The 23,334-nt window shown below is 41.4% G+C and overlaps 1 protein-coding gene across 5 annotated transcripts in view; it reads left to right on the forward strand.

Annotated features, from left to right (window-relative positions):
- The window catches only part of caprin1b (cell cycle associated protein 1b), a 158,883-nt gene that overhangs the window by 130,090 nt on the left and 5,459 nt on the right, over positions 1 to 23,334 (forward strand). For all 5 annotated transcript variants that reach the window (XM_072466579.1, XM_072466581.1, XM_072466578.1 and 2 more), the window contains 3 exons: positions 1,583 to 1,786; positions 10,917 to 11,023; positions 12,838 to 12,901. In XM_072466579.1, the coding sequence (XP_072322680.1) occupies positions 1,583 to 1,786; positions 10,917 to 11,023; positions 12,838 to 12,901 (375 nt within the window). The remainder of the gene's footprint in view (positions 1 to 1,582; positions 1,787 to 10,916; positions 11,024 to 12,837; positions 12,902 to 23,334) is intronic.

Below are 23,334 nucleotides of genomic sequence, written 5' to 3' on the forward strand. Positions count from 1 at the left end.
GACCAATGTTCCTACCACTGGACACGATATGCTGGAAATGCTTTTGTCTGAATGTTGGGGATGTCTTTCATGGTCAATTCACCCACCAGTTCTTGGAGGTCTGCAAGGGTGAAATATTCAAAGGTTGTCGAAATTGCTAACTTCAAAGCAAAAAGGAGTAGGTATAGTGGGAGGGCTAATCTAGCATCATAGTTTTGCGAAACATGTGATGCATTTTGGTATTTTTAATTGTATTTTTAAAATAAATTTGTCGTTAAAGGAAGTTTCCGTCCCCAAAATCAGAGAATTGGTACTGCTGCATAAACTTCTCCATGATTACTGTGGGTGGTGCTAATTTTTCTGTGACAATGCCCATGTCCAACAAGAAGCACGCTTTGTGGAATGGTGCAGTTTCTGATTACAGAACTAGATGCTAACACACATTCCAGACTGATCAAAATGAGCGTAAGTGGGCTTTAATCTCAAAATATTAAACCAGTGTTCTTTGGTGTGATTTAATCCTGTAAGAAAAAGCAAAATAATTATGAACTTTGACAATGGTCTAGTTAAAAAAAATTTAAAAATTAAACTGCAGATTTGGTTATTCTGTAATTTGCAGAATCCGCTGGTACCTCTAGCCTGTTATGCCATTCAATCAGAACATGGCAGATCTGTGTCCTTGTTTCCTTAACCGATAACACCGTTAACAATGATCTCTATCTCAGTTTTGGAATTTCCAGTTTACCTTAGCCCAATCAGGTGGCACAGATTCTAGGTAATGGCAAAAGAAACATTGCTAACATGAGGAAAAACTTATTTGCACAGCGAGTGATTAGGACTAGGAATGCATTGACTGAGAATGTGGTGGAGGCAGGTTCAAATGAGGCATTTAAAAATAAATTGGATGAGAATCTGAAGAGGCAAACATTTGTAGGCTATAGGAAAAATGCAAGGGAGTGGCACTAAGTAATTTGCTTCTACAGAGAGCCAGCACCGGCCAAATGACAGCCACCTGTACTGTAACCCTTCTATGATTCGAACAGCTTTTGATGGGGCTGGGGAAGAGGGGTGGCATCCACAAAGCAAGTATCATTTTGGGCATGCACATTGTTTATTGCAGCTGTTGAAAGATTTGCGCCACCCACTGTAATTACTGAGAGGTTTGATCAGTAGTACCGCTTTTGGTTAATGGGAAGGGAAAAACCTTTTACTACAGATTTATTTTTAAACTTCACTCAATTGAGAAATATCAAAATACAAATGATTTGCAAAACCATAATGCTAGATGTGTCTTCCTTCCTATTCAGAGTTCAACCTTTCTGTTACCATTTGTGCTAAGAGGAGATTTCTGCACAGCCTAACTAAAATTTAAGATTCTGGCCCCTTGTTCTGGGCTCTCCCACCAAAGGAATTAATTTCTTTATCAACTCTTATGAAATCCTTAGATAAAGTTAAAACAATTCCGAATGTATTTTGTTAATGTTATTCACAATGAATGAAATTAGTCATGGTTGCATCATTTTTCATTTAAATTCTATCTTGGGGACTGTAGCCGTCACTTTAAATTGCATAGTATTAAACTATTGTATTTTTCTTTGCACAGTGGTTAGTCCTTACCATGCATCTCAAGACCAAACACATCCTGCTGGAGCAACTCATCAGCAGCTATCCCAACAGCCTCAACAGAATGCAGGCTTTACACGCACCGGACAAGCTTTCTACAACAGCAGGGGAGTGTCGCGTGGTGGCCCACGCAACGCACGAGGAGGAATGAATGGCTACCGGGGACCTGCTAATGGATTCAGAGGTGGGAAATACCTTTTATTCCTCTAACTTGCATTTTGGGCATAACTTAATTGGTAAAGATGAGAACAAAAATTGTTTCCTTGTGAAACTATGTGCATATAAAATGGGCCAGAATTTGCTGTTGCAGGACATCTACTAGCATCTGCTGTTAGTTAGTCTTGTCCCTGTGGCCTTCGGTTCAGAAATGTGCTGCAAGCTAATTGGAGCACTGAGGGAAGCAGGGAATCGCCGACTTGAATGAAAGGCAACCAATAGGGTATCTACTTATCCAATGAGATTAAAGAATTGGTAAAATAAACGCAGGAAGGACTGCGAAGGAGGGTGGACCTAATATCAAGTCCGGTACAGAAACAAAAAAAGAGGGAGAAATATTTTATTGAGCGGGGGAGAATGGCATAAAGCGTAGTAAATATTTTTTTTTTTAAAGCAAACCTGAAGGAATCGGTCTACACACCTGTAATAGTTATTTTTTCAGTGCCCAGCAAGTTTGTTCGGCAATAAACAATAATGTTACAATACTATGACCGCTATCAATTACTGCCCCTAAATATAATGCGGTAATGATATTAATTGCTGGTCTACATTGAAGCAGTGGAATGCCAAACTGCTGACAGTGGATGGTGCAACTTGGGCAGCGCCTTCTGGATATTTAGTGTAACCACACATCTGGTCCTCACCTGAGGTGGATGTGCCTTTTACGCACAAAGAACTGGAATTTTTTCCAATTAAGTGGCAATTTAGTGCGGCTAATCCATCTACACTGCACATCTTTGGGTTGTGAGGGTGAGACTCACGCAGACACTGGGAGAATGTACAAACTCCACACGGACAGTGACCCAGAGCTGGGATCGAACCTGGCTCCTCGGCAGCGTAATGCAGCAGTGCTAACCATTGTGCCACAGTGCCGCCCGCACACAAAGAATAGTAAGCACCATTTGGGGAGTTAGGTAGGAAATGAGCAAGCAAGACCTCTGTTACTCCTGCTACCATGTGCAAGTAAGTATGGAAATAAGAGGATAAATCAAATAAAGCAGCTGAATGCATGGCTAGAAAGGTGGTGTATGAGGAAGAGTTTTCGATTCTTGGGATATGGGAACCAGCTCTGGAGGACCAGCCCTCCATCTCAAGTTCAGCAGTGGGAATGTTTGCTGATGATTGTAGCAAGACACTGAGAACATTCAGTTTTGGGATGATAAGTAGCAAGTAACTTTCGCGCCATACAAGTGCCAGAGGAGGACCATCACTAACTAAAAGTATCTAAGTATCTCCCCATATCATTCAATGACATCACCTTCTATAAACATCCTTGAGATTACCATTAACTGGAATCTAGACTAGACAAGTTCTGTAAAATTGTAGCTCCGAGAGAAAGCCAGAGACTCTGAATTCTGCGGCGCATAACTCACCATCTGACTCCCAAAAGCCTGATAACTTGAAGCACAAGTCTGGATTGTGATGGAATACTGTCCACTTGGCCTGGATGAGTGCAGCACCAACAGCACTTGAGAAGTTCGACACTGTCCAAGACAAACCAGTCCGTTTGATCACCTCTTCCACCACCTTTAATATTCACCCCATCCACTGGCAGCAGTGTGTACCATATACAAGATGCACCGCATTCTACAATCAAGACCATAGACATTATTTGCTCAAAGCAAAGCGGAGAAGTATATGATCCCTGGCTGGGAGAATTAGTTATCCTGCTTTGTGGAGCTGCAAAGGCAGTTTGCCATCTTCTATCAACCAAGCAACAGCAGAACCAGAGTTCTCTCCAGTTTTAAATTGCCTGGCCATCTGCACTTTTTCTACTGGAACTTCTGTGTCAATGTCTACAAGACTAAATAATCTCTGTGCCAATCGCATTGTAGAGGTCATCTCTACTGCAATAGTGGATTATCCAGCATCTGTCTTCACCCTGCCAACTCTACACTATTGGACTTTGCTGGACTCACGTGAAACAATAATTCCTATCTTCTCTGTGGTCTTTGCCCTGAACTTCTTTCTACTCTCTATCCCACTTTTATGTTTGAATGAAAAGGTGGCCACGTGGTGACCCTCCTGTTTTGATTCTTCATAAAATAAATTGACCCTTTTAGTTTATCCTGTTTCAAGTTTGCTGTGGGGTTACTAATGGCGAATTGGATCACACCAAAACTGAGGGGTTGGGAATATATGCCTCATATGAAGGGGGAAAGCAAAAACATCATTCTGCTTACAGATAGGTGGTGAGAGGAGAAATCAGGGCTGTTTGAGTTAACCTCCATGCACCTGTCTGTAACAACAGCAAAAGAAACATCGGGACAAAATTAAAAATCATTCTGCCAAATCCGTGTTAATCAAGGAAAGCCAGATTTGTTAAGGCAAATAGTGTTTAACGTGCTAGGGTTTTTTGCAGAGGTAGCAGAGAAGATTGATGATGAAAATGCTGTTGATGTGTCTACCTGGACTTTCAAAAGGCATTTGATAAAAGTACTGCACAAGACTTATGAGCAAAGCTAGAGTTCATGAAATAACAGACAGTAACAAAATGGATACAAAATTGGCTGCATGAGAGGAAACTTAGTGGCTAATGGAACTCAGGAACAGGAGTAGACTCTTTGGCCCTTCGGGCCTGCTCCTATATTCAATAAGATCTTGCTTACCTCGTTGTGGTCTCAGATCCACTTTCCTGTCTGCTCCCCAACCCTTGACTCCCTGGCTGAACAGAAATCTGTCTAACTGAATAAACCCAACAGAAATCTGAATAAATTCAAAGACCTAGCCTCCACTATTTCCTGAGGAAGAGAATTCCTTCATCCCAAGAATGAGTCCAGTGAAACTTCTCAGAAATATATATATTTTTAAAATAAAGCAACTAAAACTAGACACCACTCCAGATGCTGTCTCACCAAGGCCATGTACAAATGTAGTAAAACTTCCTTACTTTTATATTTCTTTTCCTTTCCAATAAAGGACAACATTCCATTTGACTTCCTAATCACTAATCCTATATACTTAACTTTGTGATTCATGTACTACGACAGTCATTTACCAATGATGGGATCCCTCTGTATCATTGAGTTCTGCAATTTTTCACCATTTAAATAGTATACTGCTTTTCAATACTTCCTGCCAAAGTGAACAAGTTCACATTTACTCGAGTTATACTCGTCTGCCAAATTTTTGCCTGTTTATATCCCTTTTCAGATTCTCTACCTCCACTTGACAACTTGCTGTCCTACCTATCTTGGTGTCATCAGCAAAGCTACCATACATTCCGTCCCTGAAACAAAGTGGAAATAAATGGGTCTTTTTCTGAGTGACAGGCAGTGACGAGTGGGGCAGTGTGCTTGGACCCCAGTTGTTAACGATATATATCAATGACCTGGATGAGGGAACCAAATGTAACATTTCCAAGTTTGCTGATGACACAAAACTGGGCAAAATCGTGAATTGTGAGCCGGGCGCAAGGAGGCTTCAAGGTGGTATAAACAAGTTGAATTGAGCAAACATGGCTGATGCAGTGCAACATGTCTAAATGTGACATTATACACTTTGGTGTGAAAAACAGAAAGGAAGAGTATTATTTAAATGGTGATACATTGGAAAGTGTGGATGTATAAAGCTTTCTGGGCTTCCTCGTATACCAGTCAATGAAGGTGGAGAGGCAGGTACAGCAAGCAGTTAGGAAGGCAAATAGTATGTTAATATTCATTGCAAAAAGATTTGAGTTCAGAAGTAGGGATGTTTTCAGTTGTACAGGGCCTTGGTGAGGCCACATCTGGAGTATTCCGTGCAGTTTTGATCTCCCTGTCTTTCCTTGCCACAGAGGAAGTGCAACAGAGATTCACTAAGGGTTGGCAGGACTGTCCTGAGGAGAGATTGGTTAAACTGAGTCTGTATTCACGAGAGTTTAGAAGGATGCGAGGAGTTCTGATTGAAACATATAAAATTCTTAACCGGGCTGGACAGACTAGATGCAGGGAGGATGTTTTCCCAAGTTGGGGGAGTCTAGAATCAGGGGACACAGTCTCAGGTAGACCATTTAGGACTGGGATGAGGAAACATTTCTTCATCAAAGGGTATGAACCTGTGGAATTCTCTGCCACAGAATGCTGTAGAGGCCAAGTCGCAGTTCAAGAAAGAGACACATATAATCATCTTTATTGTCACACGTATGCTTGCATTAACACTGCAATGAAGTTACTGTGAAAAGCCCCTAGTCGCCACATTCCGGCACCTGTTCGGGTACACGGGGAGAATTCAGAATGTCCATTTTTCCTAATAGCACGTCTTTTGGGACTTGGAGGAAACCAGAGCACCCGGAGGAAACCCACGCAGACACGGGGAGAACGTGCAGACTTGGCACAGACAGTGACCCAAGCGAGAATCGAACCTGGGACCCTGACGCTGTGAAGCCATAGTGCTAATAGATACATTTTTAGATTTTAATGGCATCAAAGGATATGGGGTGAAAGCAGGAATTTGGCATTGAGATAAGAGGATCAGCCATGATCATATTGAATGGCGGCGCAGGCTCGAAGGGCAGAATTGCCGACTCCTAGTTAGCCATTGGTATAGATTGTAATTAGTTGTGGATCCACCGCTGATTCCTCTGGCACTCCACTAGTTACAGCTTGCCAATCTGAAAAAGACCTGTTAATATCTCTACTTGGCCTTTTTAGACAACCAATCCTTCATTCAAACTAATATGTTACCCCTACACCATGTAGTCCTATCTTGTGTAGTAACCTTTGATGTGCTACCTTACCAAATGCCTTTTGGAAATCCAAGTACAGCGCATCTCTGTTAAACAAATTTTCCTTTCACAAAGCCATGTTGGCCATGCCTGATCAAATCGTGATTATCTAAGTATCCTGCTATAACCTTAATAATGGCTTCCAGCACTTTCCAATGTTAGGCTAACTGGCCTATGATTTCCTGATTTCTGCGCCTCTCCTTACTTAAATGAAGGCGTTACATTAGATACTTTCCAATCTGTTGGGACTCTTCCAGAATCGAAGGAATTTTGCAAGATCATAACCAATGTATCTGTTATTTGTGCCGCCACTTTTTTTAATACCCTGGGAAGCAGGCCTTCCGGTCCTGGAGACTTGTCAGCCTTCAGGTCCAATAGTTTTCCTTGCACCCTTTTGCTGGTATAATGGTGATTGTATAAAGTTCATCCCTCCCTCTAACCTCTTGATTTTCAAAAATCTTTGGGAAGTTTTCAAACTCCTCTACCATGAAGACAGACACAAAATGACAACACCTCCGCTGTTTCTTTGTTTTCCATTATTAATTCCCCAGATTCTCCCTCACGAGGACCAACACCAGCTTTAGTTCTCATCCGATTCAAATACCCGTACTTGTAGAAACTTCCCCGTACCAGCCGCCCCGAACAGGCGCCGGAATGTGGCGACTAGGGGCTTTTCACCGTAACTTCATTTGAAGCTACTTGTGACAAGTGATTTTCACTTGTACTATCTGATTTTATATTGCTAGCCAACTTACTCTCATACTCTGCCTTTTGCCCCTCTATTATATGCTGAGTCATTCACTGCTGGTTCTTAAAATCCATCCAATTCTCAGATTTTCCGTGATTTGTACAATGTTTCTTTCAATTTAATACTGCCCTTAACTTCCTTGTTTAGCCATGGATAATGCATCCTTCCCAAAGAGCCTTTCTTTCTCACAGGGATGAATCTTTTCTGTGCGTTATTAAATATTCTTTGAAAGTCTGCCATTGCCACTTGACTGTGCTACCCTTTTCATCTAATTTCCCAATTCACCCTAGCCAGCTCTACCTTCACACTCACATAGTTACTTTTATTTAAGTTTAAATTATGTGTCATGAAGCCACACTTCATTTCAAAAGGAACATGAAATTCTATTATATTGAGATCGCTGTCACCTCGAGGCTCCTTTATTCATGAAGCTATTGATTATCCTGTCTCATTGCACATTACGAGGTCTAGGACAGCTTTCTCCATCGTTGACTAGAATGCACTGCTCCACAGAATTGTCCCGAAAACACACAATGGACTCATTTCTCAGGCCAATCTGATTTTCTAAATCTACATGTAGATTGAAGTCACCCACGATTATCACTTTCTTACACACACACCATTTATTCCTTCCTGTATGTTCTGTTCTCTCGTGTAACTTCTGTTAGAGGGCATATAAACTACTCCCGCAACTTGGGTTGCTATTTCTTACCTCTACTAAAACTGTTTCCACATCTTGCTCTTTCGAGCTAAGGTCATCTCTCAATACTGAACTAATGCCATCCTTAATTAACAGAGTTATCCTGCCACCTTTTCCTAACTTCCTGTCATTCCAATGTGTCAAATAGACATCAGCTTTGACAAAGGGTCACCTGGACTCGAAACGTTAGCTCTTTTCTCTCCCTACAATTGCTGAGATTTTCCAGCATTCTCTCTTTGGTTTCAGATTCCAGCAGCCACAGTAATTTGCTTTTATCAGCATCCTTGCCGTAGCCACCTTTCAATTGTCTCTGTAATGCCTATCAGGTTATACATATTTATATCTCTACCCGAGAACAATTCATCCCTTTTGTTTATTCAAACAATAATGTTACTCCAAGCTCCCTTTGCTATTCCCGGCTTCATCTGATGGTGCAATCTTCTGATGATATGTCTGTTCCTTCCTGTCACACTCTGGAATTCCCTCGGCCTCCCACTGGAAGTTCTATCTCCAGCGCAGAGCAAATGTCTTGAACCTGGCAGACAACACAGCCGTCTAGACCCTCATTCACAAATTAAGGTTCTGCCTAACCTAACGGGAGTGACTGCCTCCTGGAACAAAGTGTCCAGGTAACTTCCCCTCCCTGATACCCCGCAATGTTCGCAACTCTGACCCAATTGCCTGCAGACACTTTAGGCAGGTTGTCCATGATTGCAGTGCATTCCACAGAATTCCACATGCTGCTGTCATTAGAACACAGAAACAATATACAATGCTAAAGGGGGGACAATGCTGAAGGGGGTGCAGCTGCAGAGAGACCTAGGTGGGTATGTGCATAAATCATTGAAGGTGGCAGCACAGGTTTGAGAGATAAGTTAATAATGAACATAGCATTGCTGGCTTTATTAATAGGGGCATAGAGTATAAATGCAAGGAAATTGTACAGGTTTACCAGAGGACACTGGTTTGGTCTCAACTGAGTTATTGCGTCCAGTTCTGTGCGCCACACTTTAGGAAACATGTGAAGGTATTATAGAGCATGTGCAGAAAAGATCCACGGACTGGTTCCCATGAGAGATGAGGAACTTCCATTACATGGATTGGAGAAGTTGAGTCTGTTTTCTTTGGAGAAGTGAAGGTTGAGAAGAGATTTGATAGAAATATACAAAATCATGAGGGGTCATGAGGGACAGAGTAGATGGGAGAAACTGTTCACATTGGAATAGCTGAGAACCAGAGGACACTGCCTGTGTGTGAGGTGGAGGCAGGTTCAATTGAGGCGTTCAGGAATGAATTGCATTATTAACTCAATTGGAAGAATGTGCCGGGCTATGAGGAGAAGTGGGTGTGAGGATCGTATTCAGTGAATTGCTCCTTCACACAGCTAACACTGACCTGACAGGCCAAATGGCCATCTTCTGTGCTGTATAAGTATTCTGTAGTTAACCTCAGTTATTTTGGCAGCAAATTTTCAGCCATCTTAAGAGTTATGGGTGAAAGACCAACCTCCAAAGTAACTTGTATACTGTACAGCAAAAATAGCTTTATATCAAGATGGAGAAAGTATCTTTGCATTTTGAAATAGTGAATGTTACATGGGCTTGTATCAACTTTTTTTTTCTCTCCTAAATGGCCTAACAACTTCCTTCAGATTGTAAACTATAATTTTCAAAATAATTTCTTGCTCACCAAAGCCCTCTTCAAGCTCCTTTTCTTGTCAACCCCTTGATGGTTTTGTCACCTCTCAAATACACGCTCATCTTTCCTGATAGTCCAAATTGGAATTCTTCCACTCTTGCTGTCACTGCGCCGAAACAGTCTTGTCAAAATGAAATAATAACCTGTGACTACAAGAAGATTGAACAAGATTGACCACATTAATCTCTTCCAACATATCTCCACAGCCATCCAGCTTTGTGGAACTGCACTCGCGTAGTTCCATTCTTACCTATCTAATAATGGAGAACAAACGCTGACTATACTCTACGTTCCTCACCGCCACCTCGAGCTCTTCCACTGTTATTGAATTATCAGTACTGGAGAAGCATGAATATCTTCCCAATTAAATATTGGCAAATCCAAAGCCATTATCTTTTGGTGCCAACATATCTCTCCCTGGCAACTGTCTGAGATTAAAGCAAACGGTTTGCAACTTTAGTGTCATATTTATTCTCAAGGTGAACAACTGACCATTTTCCCACAATATCACTAAAGCTGCCTGATTCCACCTCCCTAACATTACCCAACTTTTGCCCCTCCCTCAGCTTATCTACTGAATCTTCTTTCATGCTTCACTAACTCTAGACTTCACTATTCCAACACAATCCTGATTGGCGTCCCACATTATCACCCATAAACTTCTAAATCATTTAAAAATCTGTTGCCTGTGTTCTTAACGCACGCCAAATCCTGTTCACTTATCACCCCTACGCTCACTGATCCACACTGGCTCCTGGTCCAGGAACCTCTTGAAAGTCTTCATTCTTGTTTTTACATCCCTCCATGACCTTACTCCTCTACGTCTCTGTCATTTCTCCCAACCTCTCAACTCCCCAGTATATTAGTGCTTATCTAATTCTGGCACCTTGGACATCTTCAGTTTTAATCGCTTCCCATTTGGTGGCCTATCTTGAACTGCTGAGAACATAAGCTCTGGTATTTTCTTCCTAAACGTCTCCAACTCTACTTTTTTTTTTCTCCCATTAAAACAGTCCTTTAAACTAATCTTATGGCTATCTTCCCTCATGGACTAATATGGCCCAGTATCTTAATTTTTCTTGATAAAACTTCTTAATGACTGAAGTGTCTTGGACCTATGCTTACATTAAGGGTGATGTATAAGTATGTTCATAATTGACAGAAAGCAATCAAGTAGTTTTGCTGATCCAGTTCAAACTTAAAATCCTAGTTAGTGCTTGGTATTTGACTAGATGTGTGTGTTTCAGGTGGATATGAGAGCTACCGCCCTCCATTTTCAAACACTCCAAACAGTGGTTATGGACAATCTCCATTTTCTGCCCCTCGTGACTATCCGAACTCTGGCTACCAGCGTGTAAGTGTTTCTTCAGTTATTCTTGGCCATTTACAATCCAAAAGCAACCTGATGTGCTAGATCTGAAGTCCATTTCAAAACAGATGTCTAACTTTGATACTAATTTTTAAGGATCCAGACTCTTAAGCAGAGTCAACAACGAGACTTTTTATTGGTTTGTGAGTATGTTAAAGCATATGACTCAATAGCGCCAGTTTGTTTTAGCATCGGAATTATTGAGCAAACCATCAACCTCATCCCAGTTGCACAAAGGCCAAATTTAAGAGAGATCACACTCTCGGAAGGAAAACAAAAAATGGAAGCCTGAAGCACTTGTATTAGGTGCATTAAGGTGCATGCTTTCACAGCAACAATGCACTACTACTTTGGGAAGGGTATTAGCATGGTCACTGATATTAGAAAAGTTTGATGTGGGTGAATAAAATTAGGATTAAAAGTGGTAAAATGTAAAGTTTTTCATGGACAACTTGTGAAATTGGTCAACTTCTGAGGTAAGAGTTGAATAAATTCAGGGCTGCAAGTCATAAACCCCATTATCTTTAGCTAAATATTAATGAAGCCGCTGAGCAACTGCTCAAAGTTCTTTGTTAACTTACAATTTATTAGACTTGATTCATTCACAATCTTGCAATTGCTGTTAAATAATAACTTACCTCAGTTTGTCACTTCTGTAGATGCCTGGAATTGTAATCATAGAATCCCTATAGTGCATTCGGCCCATCGGGTTTGCACCGACCCTTCGAATGAGCGCTCTGCCCATTTACGAGTGTCCACCCTGCCCTATCCCCGTAATCTTATAACCTAACCTGCACATCCCTGGACATTAAGGGGCAATTTAGCACGGCCAATCCACCAAACTTGAAAATCAATGGACAATGGGAGAAAACCAGAGCTTCCGGCAGAAACCCACGCAGACTAGTGGGAGAAAGTGCAAACTCCACACAGACAGTGACCCGAGGCTGGAATTGAACCTGAGTCTTGGTGCTGTGAGGCAACAGTGCTAACTACTGTGCCACCCAATAATGATATGTGTATTTTTATTCTCTTCCCCCTCCCGCCTTTAAATCGTCAATGAAAGCTTCCAAAGTAGGTTACATGTAGGTAGCTGAGATAAAGGGCTATTAATTAATTAAGACCTCCATTTAACAGGAGGTAAATCTTTTCCAACATCCACGCAGTTATCTTCACTTTGTTAATTAATTTTACCACCTGCGCAAACATGAAGTTAATTTTCTCATCAAGCAATACCCATCCCCGCGCGTGCTCCCCCATTGGCAATGCATTAGATGGTAACGTGCAATCTAAACTAGATGTCTGTGTTTTAGCAAAGGTTCTAACCGGTGCAGACACAATGTGCCAAATGGCCTCCTGTGGTGTAAAATTCTATGATAGTGAAACCTGTAACCATTCTAAGGTGAATAAAACTGAATGTTGGCCCAAATTAAATTTCTATAGATGAACATCTTTAAAAGTTGAGCAACTTGACACTGTTTGCTCTTCTTCAGTGTTCTCATTAGGGCTTGAAAGCATTCTTATTGGTGCTGTCATCCTTGGGGTTATATCCTAAATTAAAACACCAAGATGAGCAATTTTAGATCAGATGCAAATTAAGAGAATTCTATATTGAATGCGGCAGAAGTGCCAAGTGGTACTTCCACAAACCACAAAGCTGAAACACTTGAGCACTTCTGCTGTGGACAATTTGCACAAGACAGCCTTTAAGTTAAGTTGGATTATTGATCAGTTAACTGTACCAGTCATACTTTTTTGAGAGGGTCCATTGTATTTCTGTCTGATTTGAAATTGTTTTGTAGGATGGATACCAACCAAACTTCAAGCGTGGCTCTGGACCTGGTGGACCTCGGGGCACTCCTCGAGGTAATGCTCAAGTGATGCGCTCCTAATGAAGGACTGGAGAAAGTGAAATATTGGGCAGTGCTTAATTTTGTCTTTCACAGCTACAGTGCTGCTCCATTCTAGAGGGAGTTGACAAAGTAAATTTATTTGTAAAAGTAGGCCACACAAACTCTACTCAACCCACCCAGAACATTTTTGTTGAAGCTTTAATCTTTGTTTTCACTCTGTCAGCTTCGAACAAAAATAACCCAGCTTTATAAATAACCACCTTCAATTCTTGAGCAGAAACTGTTCTGGTAGTTTGCATCTACATAGAGCGTTAGAAAGAGAGAGAGACGCCCGTGTTAAGAGAGCAAATGGTATGTCAGTTTTGTTCCTGAAAACTTGAAAATTCCTTAATTTATTTTTTTGTAAAAAAAAAAAGAAAAAGTTTCTTACTACCATCTTTATGCTGCCGCCATTTCTCCCTTTCTGGGAATATTTTGATAAAGTTCATTTGCGGATGTTTGATTCACTGGTTTTTAAACTTGAGGCTGTATTCCTTTTTCTTCTCTGCCTTTCAGAGCTCCCGAGAAGTCTGAGTTTGTAAATTGATGTTGCTGCATCAGAGAAAGTTTCAATAAAGATGTATTGCACACTTGCAGCTTGTTGCTGATTTCTTTTTGTCTTGTGGAGTCTGCCTTTTCCTCTGTCCATTTCCATTCGCTCACTCTGGCTTTCTGGGGAAATTAGCTGCATTTCGAGCAGTAAGGCACAGTTTGCTTTTGCAAGTTTTCAAATTCTAAGAGTATAGCTGCTGAAAAATCACTTGTTTCACTTATTAACACTGCAGGTTAACTTCTTACTGATGCAGTTGCTGATTTGTGAATAGATGTTTCCGTGGCATTCTTGGTTTCTATAATTATACCAACTGTTTATGCCACTTTTAGTGGAAGAGCAGAACATTGATACCTGATATTTTGAGCCATTAGATCAGTAGTTCAAAACTGTCAGTGATAAGGATGCAACTCAGCCAAATTAAGCATTGAAATATCAGTAAATGTATCATTTTATAAAGTACATTCCTCACTGGTGGTTTTTGGAGACGAGGTTGATTATTGTAATAAATCTGATGTACACCACAGTTGCAAGTGTTTTTCATCTGCTGATAGCCATCTTAGCCTGTTAATAGGATATCAGTTAGGAGTCAAATGTAATTGAAAGCTGTTCAATTAATTTGAAATATGTAATATTTGAAACCCAACCTCCTGTCGCCCAAAATGTGTTGTACATCCTGGTTAATTTATTGGATTGGTTTACTTAGGACCATGTTCTCCAAATGTAGCCATTCTCTTATCCCACTGTGATTGCTGCAGAGTTTAATTAGGTACGATGCAGTTGGGTTACACTCCACAATTTTTTTTTTAATGGAACCAAGGAGAAAATAATACCGGAAAGAAATTTAATTGATGATTGATTAACAGACCGCATCGCCTTTGAAGGCTGCCTGGTGGCAAAATAACCTTTTTCAGATTTGATGTTTCAATTATTAGCATAGTCAGAATATTAGAGGATTTTAAAGTTATTCTAATCTACCGTCAGATGAAAAATGCATGAAAGTTTAAACTGAAACTTAGTTGTATCCTTTAATCGGACTTCTACGTGCCTTCTGTGTGAAGACGTTTGTATACTGTTCAATTTGGTCTTGTTTTAAAACTGTCTTGAAATATGTTCATGATGTTTGGCTTTAGTTAGTTGATGGCTTTGGCGGTGTGAGTACATGTTGGTGCTTTATGAAGTTGTAACAGCGTGGACTAGGATATAAATCTATTTTGTGTAAGCCCTGTTTGTGCTGGTTCAGTTCACTTAACTTTAGAAACAAGTTGAATTCTTATTTTTTGGATACTTCCTGAAAATTCAAGGATGAAATCTTTTCTTGAAAGGCATATGAATCCTTAGTTAATATTATTGCAAGAAATGCAGCTAATTTCCTTAAGATCTGATACAATAACATTTTGCATCTGCCAGCTAGCATTTGGAATTTATTGCTGCTTATTCTGTCCTCATGGCTTTAATTGAAAATTATGGTGACGAAGGATTCACAACAGAGCTGTATGTGCTTGATCTGTCCTATTGTGCTCACACAGCATTACCCAACAGGGTTTATCTACTGATGTCCCCTTGAAGTGTAATTCTGGTTAATTTAAAATGTTTGTTTGGGTTATTGTACTGCTCATTTAAATATTTTCAGTTCACACATTGTCAGTGGAACACAGCAACCTTTAAATTTGAACATGAGAATTCATTTTGAGCAATAGAGGAATAAAGTATGCAAAATCTAATTATGGAGGTACGTGTTTGTGAAATTGCTGCAAATGAAGTAACTCAGCTGTTAATATCAAGTTGGACGAACTGAAACCCACCCAGATTGTTTAGTTCTTCCTGAAATTTCTAAATTTTCTATGGTTAATAACACGTGTGGAACCCACATTCTATCTACATGAGGTGATGGCTGCCCACTTCCTAACTTTGTTTTTGGATTAACTATTGTGGGCAATTTCAATGGAATATGCCTTTTATGTTGTATTTTTTTTATATACTTTAAAAATGTGAATGTGCTGACTGTCAGTCTGTAAGTCTCCACTAATTGTACAGTGCCTATTTTCGTCCCTCTTCATATGGCCCCCTTGCCCATACTCTCTTGTATACTGGACTGTTCCACTGACTGAAGACAACGTCTCTGAATGCTTGAACTTATGTACTTAATACGCTCTAAATGGAAATGGAATTTTTGAGCTGCACATTGAGCAGTATTGAACAGACAAACTTGCAGTTCTAAGGGCTCAATGATAGATCTGTGTCTTGAGAATGCTAAATTGTCAATCTTGCCCTAGCTCTCTCATGTTTAAACTTTAAACAATGCAAGCGCAAGCTAACTATCTTGGAAGTGGGTATTTTGGATGAAACTACATCAACCAAAACCTTTCATTCTTGCAGTGTGAATCCCTTTAGGGGTAAGCCAATAAATAACTGTGGTCCAGACTGTGTTGCGAATATAACGAGTTTTGAGGGCGCTTAAGGAAACATGTCAGTTAGCTGCACATCTGATGTATGATGCTTTGCTATCTACAGAGTAATTAAATAATACAATATTTCCATTTGGGACATGGGAACATTTAATACCATGTGTATTTGAGTATCTTGAGATGTATCCAAAATTCCAATAATACTTCTCCCTGATTATTCTGACTGAGTTATAACTGTTGGCACTTGAGCCTAGAATAATGTCCCAATGATAACTGGAGGATTTTTGTGTATTTTCCTAATACACTTGGACCAGTGATAAAGCACATCAAAGTATCACAAGAGATTTTAAACCATTTGTTTAATGGTTTAAGTTGGTGGTTCTGGAATTTAAAGAAACCAATGATCCTTGCAGCTGCCATGATAAGGACTAATGACATCTTATGAATGGCATTTTTGGTATACTGTTCAACAAAATAAATGTGGGTTTTGTAACTTGTTATATTTTCAAACTATTTTGTTCGATGCAGTAGATATCCAGTGTTACTTATCTTTCAGCTCTTGTATGGATAAAAGCCAACATTGAATTCTAGGCAGCAATGAACCTTCTTTAAATGCTGCTGTGCCAGAAATAATGCAGTTTAATGATGAAATTAGAACCAGGGGGCATATCCTCAAAACAAGGGGGAGCAGATTTAGGACTGAGTTGAGGAGGAACTTCTTCACCAAATGATTGTGAATCTGGAATTCCCTGCCCAGTGAAGGCGTTGAGGCTACCTCGTTGAATGTTTTTAAGGCAAAGATAGAGAGATTTTTGAACAGTGAAGGAATTGAGGGTTACGGTGTGCTGAATCCACAAAAAGATCAGCCATGATCTTATTTAATGGCAGAGCAGGCTCGAGGGCCACATGGCCTACTCCTGCTCCTAGTTCTTATGTCATGATAAATCGCTCTTGCTGGCTGCTGGTGCATTGCAGGTAATCACTTAAGTATTTATCTTGTAATGTTAGGAACTTGGTGGGTGATTTTTGTTTTTGCTACTGACACATTGTTCATATGTAACTTAATGCCTTGCAGTTGATTGGTGTATGGATGAACTGTACTTGATGTTCGAAGTGAGTAATGAGAAAGTGGTGTCTATGTTGTTTAGGGTTGATTATTGTAGGAATGAGTATTAACTAGAGGTGTTTGGTTTGAATGGCTGGTCAGAGTTGATAACTTTTGAGCACATCATCAGTGATGCGACAATGTATTTTAGCACTCAAACGAAATTTTCCGGATTGGATTGGATTTGTTTATTGTCACGTGTACCGAGGCACAGTGAAAAGTATTTTTCTGCGAGCAGCTCAACAGATCATTAAGGGAATAAGAAAAGGGAATAAAAGAAAATACATAATAGGGCAACACAAGGTACACAATGTAACTACATAAGCACCGGCATCAGATGACGCATACAGGGGTGTCGTGTTAAGGAGGTCAGTCCATAAGAGGGTCATTTAGGAGTCTGGTAACAACGGGGAAGAAGCTGTTTTTGAGTCTGTTCGTGCGTGTTCTCAGACTTCTGTATCTCCTGCCCGGTGGAAGAAGTTGGAACAGTGAGTAAGCCGGGTGGGAGTGGTCTTTGATTATGCTGCCCGCTTTCCCCAGGCAGCGGGAGGTGTAGATGGAGTCAATATGTCTAATGTTTAATTTTCTTTGGAATGATTAGCTACAGCACTCAGTCTCCAGATTCGTACCCACATTGATGAGATTCTGCAAAAGACAGCATTGTTTTTCATCTCCGGGGTTCTCATTGTCAAGAAAGAACTACAATTAAAAAGTAATTCATCTTGGAAGAGATCGTGGAGGGTCTGAAGGCCATGCAGTCGGGTAAAGCCCCGGGGCCGGACGGGTACCCAGTGGAGTTCTATAAAAAGTTCTCTGGGATATTGGGGCCGGTGTTGATGAGGATGTTCAATGAGGCAAGGGAAAGAGGGGTGTTGCCCCCAACGATGTCACAGGCAATTATTTCGCTGACTCTTAAGCTGGACAAGAATCCGGAGCTGTGTGGGTCCTCCAGGCCGATCTCCCTGTTAAATGTGGATGCCAAGTTGCTGGCTAAAATCTTGTCCTCCAGGATTGAGGATTGTGTCCCGGACGTTATTGGGGAGGACCAGACGGGGTTTGTTAAGGGCAGGCGGTTGGTGGTCAATGTAAGAAGGCTGTTAAATGTGATCATGATGCCCCCAGAAGGTGTGAAGGTAATGATCGCAATGGATGCAGAAAAGGCTTTTGATCGAGTAGAATGGGAGTATCTGTGGGAGGAACTGGGACGGTTCGGATTCGGGCAAGGCTTTATCGACTGGGTCAGGTTGCTGTATCAGGCTCCTGTGGCAAGTGTACAGACGGATCGGACTACATCGGACTATTTTAGACTGCAACGGGGGACGAAACAGGGATGCCCCCTCTCCTCACTGTTGTTTGCGCTGCCCATAGAGGTGTTGACAATTGCTCTGAGAGCTTCGAGGGGCTGGAGAGGACTGGTCGGGGGGGGTGGAGCACAGGGTTTCACTTTATGCGGATGACCTGCTTCTGTACGTTTCGGACCCAATAGAGGAGATGGAAGAAATCATGAGGGCTCTAGGGAAATTTGGCCGGTTTTCTGGGTATAAGTTTAATGTGGGAAAGAATGAGATGTTTGTGGTCCAGGCGAGGGGACAGGAGAGGCGACTGGGAGAGCTGCCGTTTAGGTTAATAAGGGGAAGCTTTAGTTACCTAGGTATCCAAGTGGCGCGGGAATGGGGCCAGCTGCATAAATTGAATTTGGCCCGGCTGGTGGACCATTTTCGGAGATGGGACGCGCTTCCATTGTCTCTAGCTGGGAGGGTGCAAACGGTGAAGATGACGGTCCTCCCGAGATTCCTATCTGTATTTCAGTGTCTCCCCATTTTTATTCCGCGGTCCTTTTTTTAAGCGGGTCAACAGAGTGATCATTGACTTTGTCTGGGCCGGCAAGACCCCGCGAGTAAGGAAGGTAATGCTTGAGTTGAGTCCGGGTGAGGGTGGGCTGGCGCTGCCAAATTTCAGCAATTATTACTGGGCGGCTAATATAGCCATGATCAGGAAGTGGGTGATGGGGGAGGGGTCGGCATGGGTGCGTATGGAGGTGGCTTCATGTAAGGGCACTGGTTTGGGGACGTTGGTAACTGCGCCTCTACCGTTCCCGCCGGCACGGTACTCCACAGTGGTGACGGCCCTGAGAGTTTGGGGCCAGTGGAGGCGGCATGTGGGAGCAGTGGGAGCATCGGTTTGGGCCCCAATCTGTAATAATCAAAGGTTTGCGTGTGGACGGCGGGTTCCGGTTATGGCGGAGAGCGGGGATTGAAAGGATGGGGGAATATGTTATAGAGGGTACTTTTCAGAGTTTGAGGGCCCTGGAGGAGAAGTTTGGGTTGGCGAGCGGAAACTATTTCGGGTATCTGCAGGTGCGGGACCTCCTAGTAAACAGGTGTCAACCTTCCCGCTGCTACCGCTAAGGGGGATACAGGATAGGGTAGTTTCCAGAGGGTGGGTAGGAGCAGGGAGCATCTTGGACATTTACAAGGAGCTTATGGGGTCAGAAGAGACGCAGACAGAGGAGCTGAAGTGCAAGTGGGAGGAGGAGCTGGGAGGTGAGATAGAGGATGGTCTATGGGCGGACGCGTTGCGTAGAGTCAACGCGTCCGCAACATGTGCCAGGAACAGCCTGATACAATTTAAGGTTGTTCACCGGGCTCACATGACAGTGGCCCGGATGAGCAAATTATTTTGGGGTGGAGGACAGGTGCGCAAAATGTGCGGGAGGACCGGCGAAGCATGTCCACATGTTTTAGACATGTCCAAAGCTTTGGGGATTTTGGCAGGGGTTTGCAGACGGCATTTCCATGGTGTTAAAAATAAGCATGGCACTGAGTCCAGAGGTGGTAATTTTCGGGGTGTCAGAAGACCCGGGAATCCAGGAGGAGAAGGAGGCAGAAGTTCTGGCCTTTGCTTCCCTGGTAGCCCGGAGACGGATGCTATTAGCATGGAGGGGCTCAAAGCCCCCAAAGTCGGAGACCTGGCTATCTGACTTGGCTAGCTTTCTCTGTTTGGAGAAAATCAAGTTTGCCTTGAGAGCGTCACTGTTAGGGTTCACCCGGAGGTGGCAACCGTTCGTCGACTTCTTTGTGGAAAATTAATCGTCAGCAGACGGGGGGTGGGGGGGGGGAGTAGTTTAGATTAGAGTAGGAGGTCAATAAGGGTGGGACCTGTACAAATGGCTTTTGCACTATGTTTATGGTTTCATGTATATTGTTTATTTTGTTGTTACTATACCGAAAGTACCTCAATACAATGTTTATTTAAAAAAAAAAGTAATTAATCATTCAGTGTAATGATATCAGAGAGATAAATGGTCAGCATTTTCAGACACCGTTGTCCTTACTGGCCTTTCTGTAAATTCCCAAAGTGACATTGCAAAGTTAAATATTCAGTCAAGAAAATACTTGTGCATGGGTTTAGCCACAGTAAAAGCCTTGCATGCTCAATAATAATTTGTTAATTTTGAGGATTGTAGTAGAATTTTGTTTGTTCTATTTACCTTTTGCTTGCATTTTACAGCCCAGATGAATTTTAGGGTTCTGATAAAAGTCCAGATCTGTTTTTTAACCTTCTGCTTTCACAAGACTTGGATTTTGAATGCCTGTTTGTGCTGTATTTAATTTGTACCTTCCACATACTAAAAGCTAGGTCATCAAATGAAGGGCGGGATGAAGGCATCTATAATGTAGTTAGTTTGCCTGCAGGAACAGTCGAATATTTACCCCCCTCCCGATGTCAATTCTATGACTTCAGAGCAATATCCTGTTTCACCTTTGATTGGAACTGTTCCACTGCCGTACCTAGTTGAAGGAGGTGAATTAATTATTTTTCTAATCAACTGTTATTATGTAGACCCAATCTGTCAGATTTGTGATCTTCGTGGTGACAAATTATTTAGCCATTGATGGATCTGTACTTTGGTTAATATATCTTATGCGTCGCCGCACTATATATCATTCGACAGAACTTAAAACAGCTTCATGCGTGAAGTAAATTGTAGCTTTATTCAGTAAGTTTTCAAATGTCTCTTGATCAGTTTGCTTGCAGATACAGAGTTTTTAAAAGTTTGTTTTGTCCAAGCAAATACAGATGACCGAGTTGAATTCAATACAAATAACAGTTCTTGATGATTTCTTCAAATTAAAATGCACCATACAGAGAAGTTGACAATAGACAAAACGGCGGCTTTCAGAGCAAAGCGCAGGAAATAGTTAAAAGAAATAAAATAAGATGATTCCGGAATGAATTGTTCAAACCGGCACCTATTTTTAAGGTAATTGCTATCGTTAATGTTCTGTCCCCTTTCTGTCTGTGACTGGGTCATAATTATAGTTCATTTAATTCGATAGAAATGGCTGTCCATCAAATTTTGATATAAATTGTGATATTCCGTTCCCACCAAACTTTAGCAGTTCTCATGAAAACTGAACTAGGAACGCTGCCCAGATTTGCATACTAACGAATGTGTCTGTCTGGAGTTTTAATCTGATCATTCTCATGCTGTTCAGCAGTTTTCACTGTTTGTCTGTTTGAACTGTGTGACCTTAAGAAACCATTTTAATTCTGAACCACTTTAATAAACCATTTTCATTCTGAACCATTTCTTCCTTTTAAGCTTATATATTAAAAGCTAGATTTCTGTCAGCCATGATGTGGAGATGCTGGCGTTGGACTAGGGTGAGCATAGTAAGAAGTCTTACAACACCAGGTTAAAGGCCAACAGGTTTGTTTCGAATCACTAGCTTTTGGAGCACTGCTCCTTCACCTGAGGAAGGAGCAGTGCTCCGAAAGCTAGTGATTCAAAACAAACCTGTTGGACTTCAACCTGGTGTAGTAAGACTTCTTACTGAATTATTTAGCAGCAGCATGATGCCACAGTGGCTAACACTGTTGCTTCACAGCGCCAGGGTCCCAGGTTTGATTCCTGGCTTGGGTCACTGTCTGTGCGGAGACTGCATGTTCTCCCATGTCTGCGTGGGTTTCCTCTGGATGCTTCGGTTTCCTCCCGCAAGTCCCGACAGATTGCTTAATTTTCTCTAGCTTATGGCCTCCTGCAGTCATCCAGGATCAGTTCCTCCGTAAGAATAATTGCGTCCAAACTGACGTGTTTATAATTATTTTTAAAGTCACATCCTGAGTCTGCTCAGAATAAAGACAGAACACACATTCATCCTCTTACAGCTTATGGAGAAACATAAGAGTGTCTTCATTGGAGGTACAGGTCAAGTATCCATTATCCATAAACCTCAGGGCTGATTACATTTAGGATTTCAAATAATTACTGTTTTTGGATACCGCATATAAACATTAACTGTAGCCGAAGCTAGCTAAAGTCTTAAGTAGCTAAAATAGCTAGAAAAGTAAGATGCATCATTGAATGATAAATACAAGGTACCTGTAATAGTTTATTTTTGACAGGTTCACCACAAGAATCGCACGGTAAACAATGCAAACACTCATCTAGAAGTCTCTTGGTAAAGATCAATGGGGGTCAAAAAAAGCAGTTTTTGGGTGTGTTTGGTTTTCGGATTTATGGATAAAAGGATATTTTATCTGGATAATGCACATCCACTTTCAAGTGAAGTTATAACACACCCCCTGTCTGAACTTTAAAACAACCTGCTCACTCAACATATCTTTGCTCAAAGTTTATTATTTTGATATTATGAGCATGTGAAACCATCACTCCAGTGTAATTCAAAATTTTAAGAGAGCAGAAATGAGGGATGGAGAGAAATATATTCTTTGTGGTTGAGTTAATTGGGAAGTTTTTCTACATGAGCACAAATAGTACCTCGTGAGACTTGCCGAGTATTGAATGGTACAGAATGAGACACTGCAGCTAAAGGACATTAGTGAACCAGATGGGTTTTTACGACAATCGGCAAGTGTTTCATGGTCATCATTACACTTTTGATTCCAGATTTTATTGAATTCAAATTTCACCATCTGCAGTGGCGGGATTTGAACCTGGGTCCCCAGAGCATTACTCATGGCCTCTGGTTAATTAGTCCAGTGACAATACCACTATCCCAATACCTCCCGTGCTAAAGCACGAAGTAAATCTCAGCAGTGAAAGGATAAGCATTCGGAGCAGGATTGGAAATTCGGATAAACTATTTACATTTTTATATTTTGTATTCTCCCATTTTCAAAACACCTTCAGGTTTACAACAAGTAGATCACCGGGAGGTGATTTGATTTGAAATCTGCAAGTCTTCGCTTGTTTAAACTGAATTGATGAGAATCAACTGCTTTACTGGAAAAGCTTGGAGCAGCTGCATTCAGGGTTGTTCCTTAGAAATGCAAACGGGGTAAATAATTTGGCCATTTGTACTTGATTGATAAATGCA

The sequence above is a fragment of the Scyliorhinus torazame genome, chromosome 10 (assembly GCF_047496885.1).
Source record: "Scyliorhinus torazame isolate Kashiwa2021f chromosome 10, sScyTor2.1, whole genome shotgun sequence".
Lineage (NCBI taxonomy): Eukaryota > Metazoa > Chordata > Chondrichthyes > Carcharhiniformes > Scyliorhinidae > Scyliorhinus > Scyliorhinus torazame.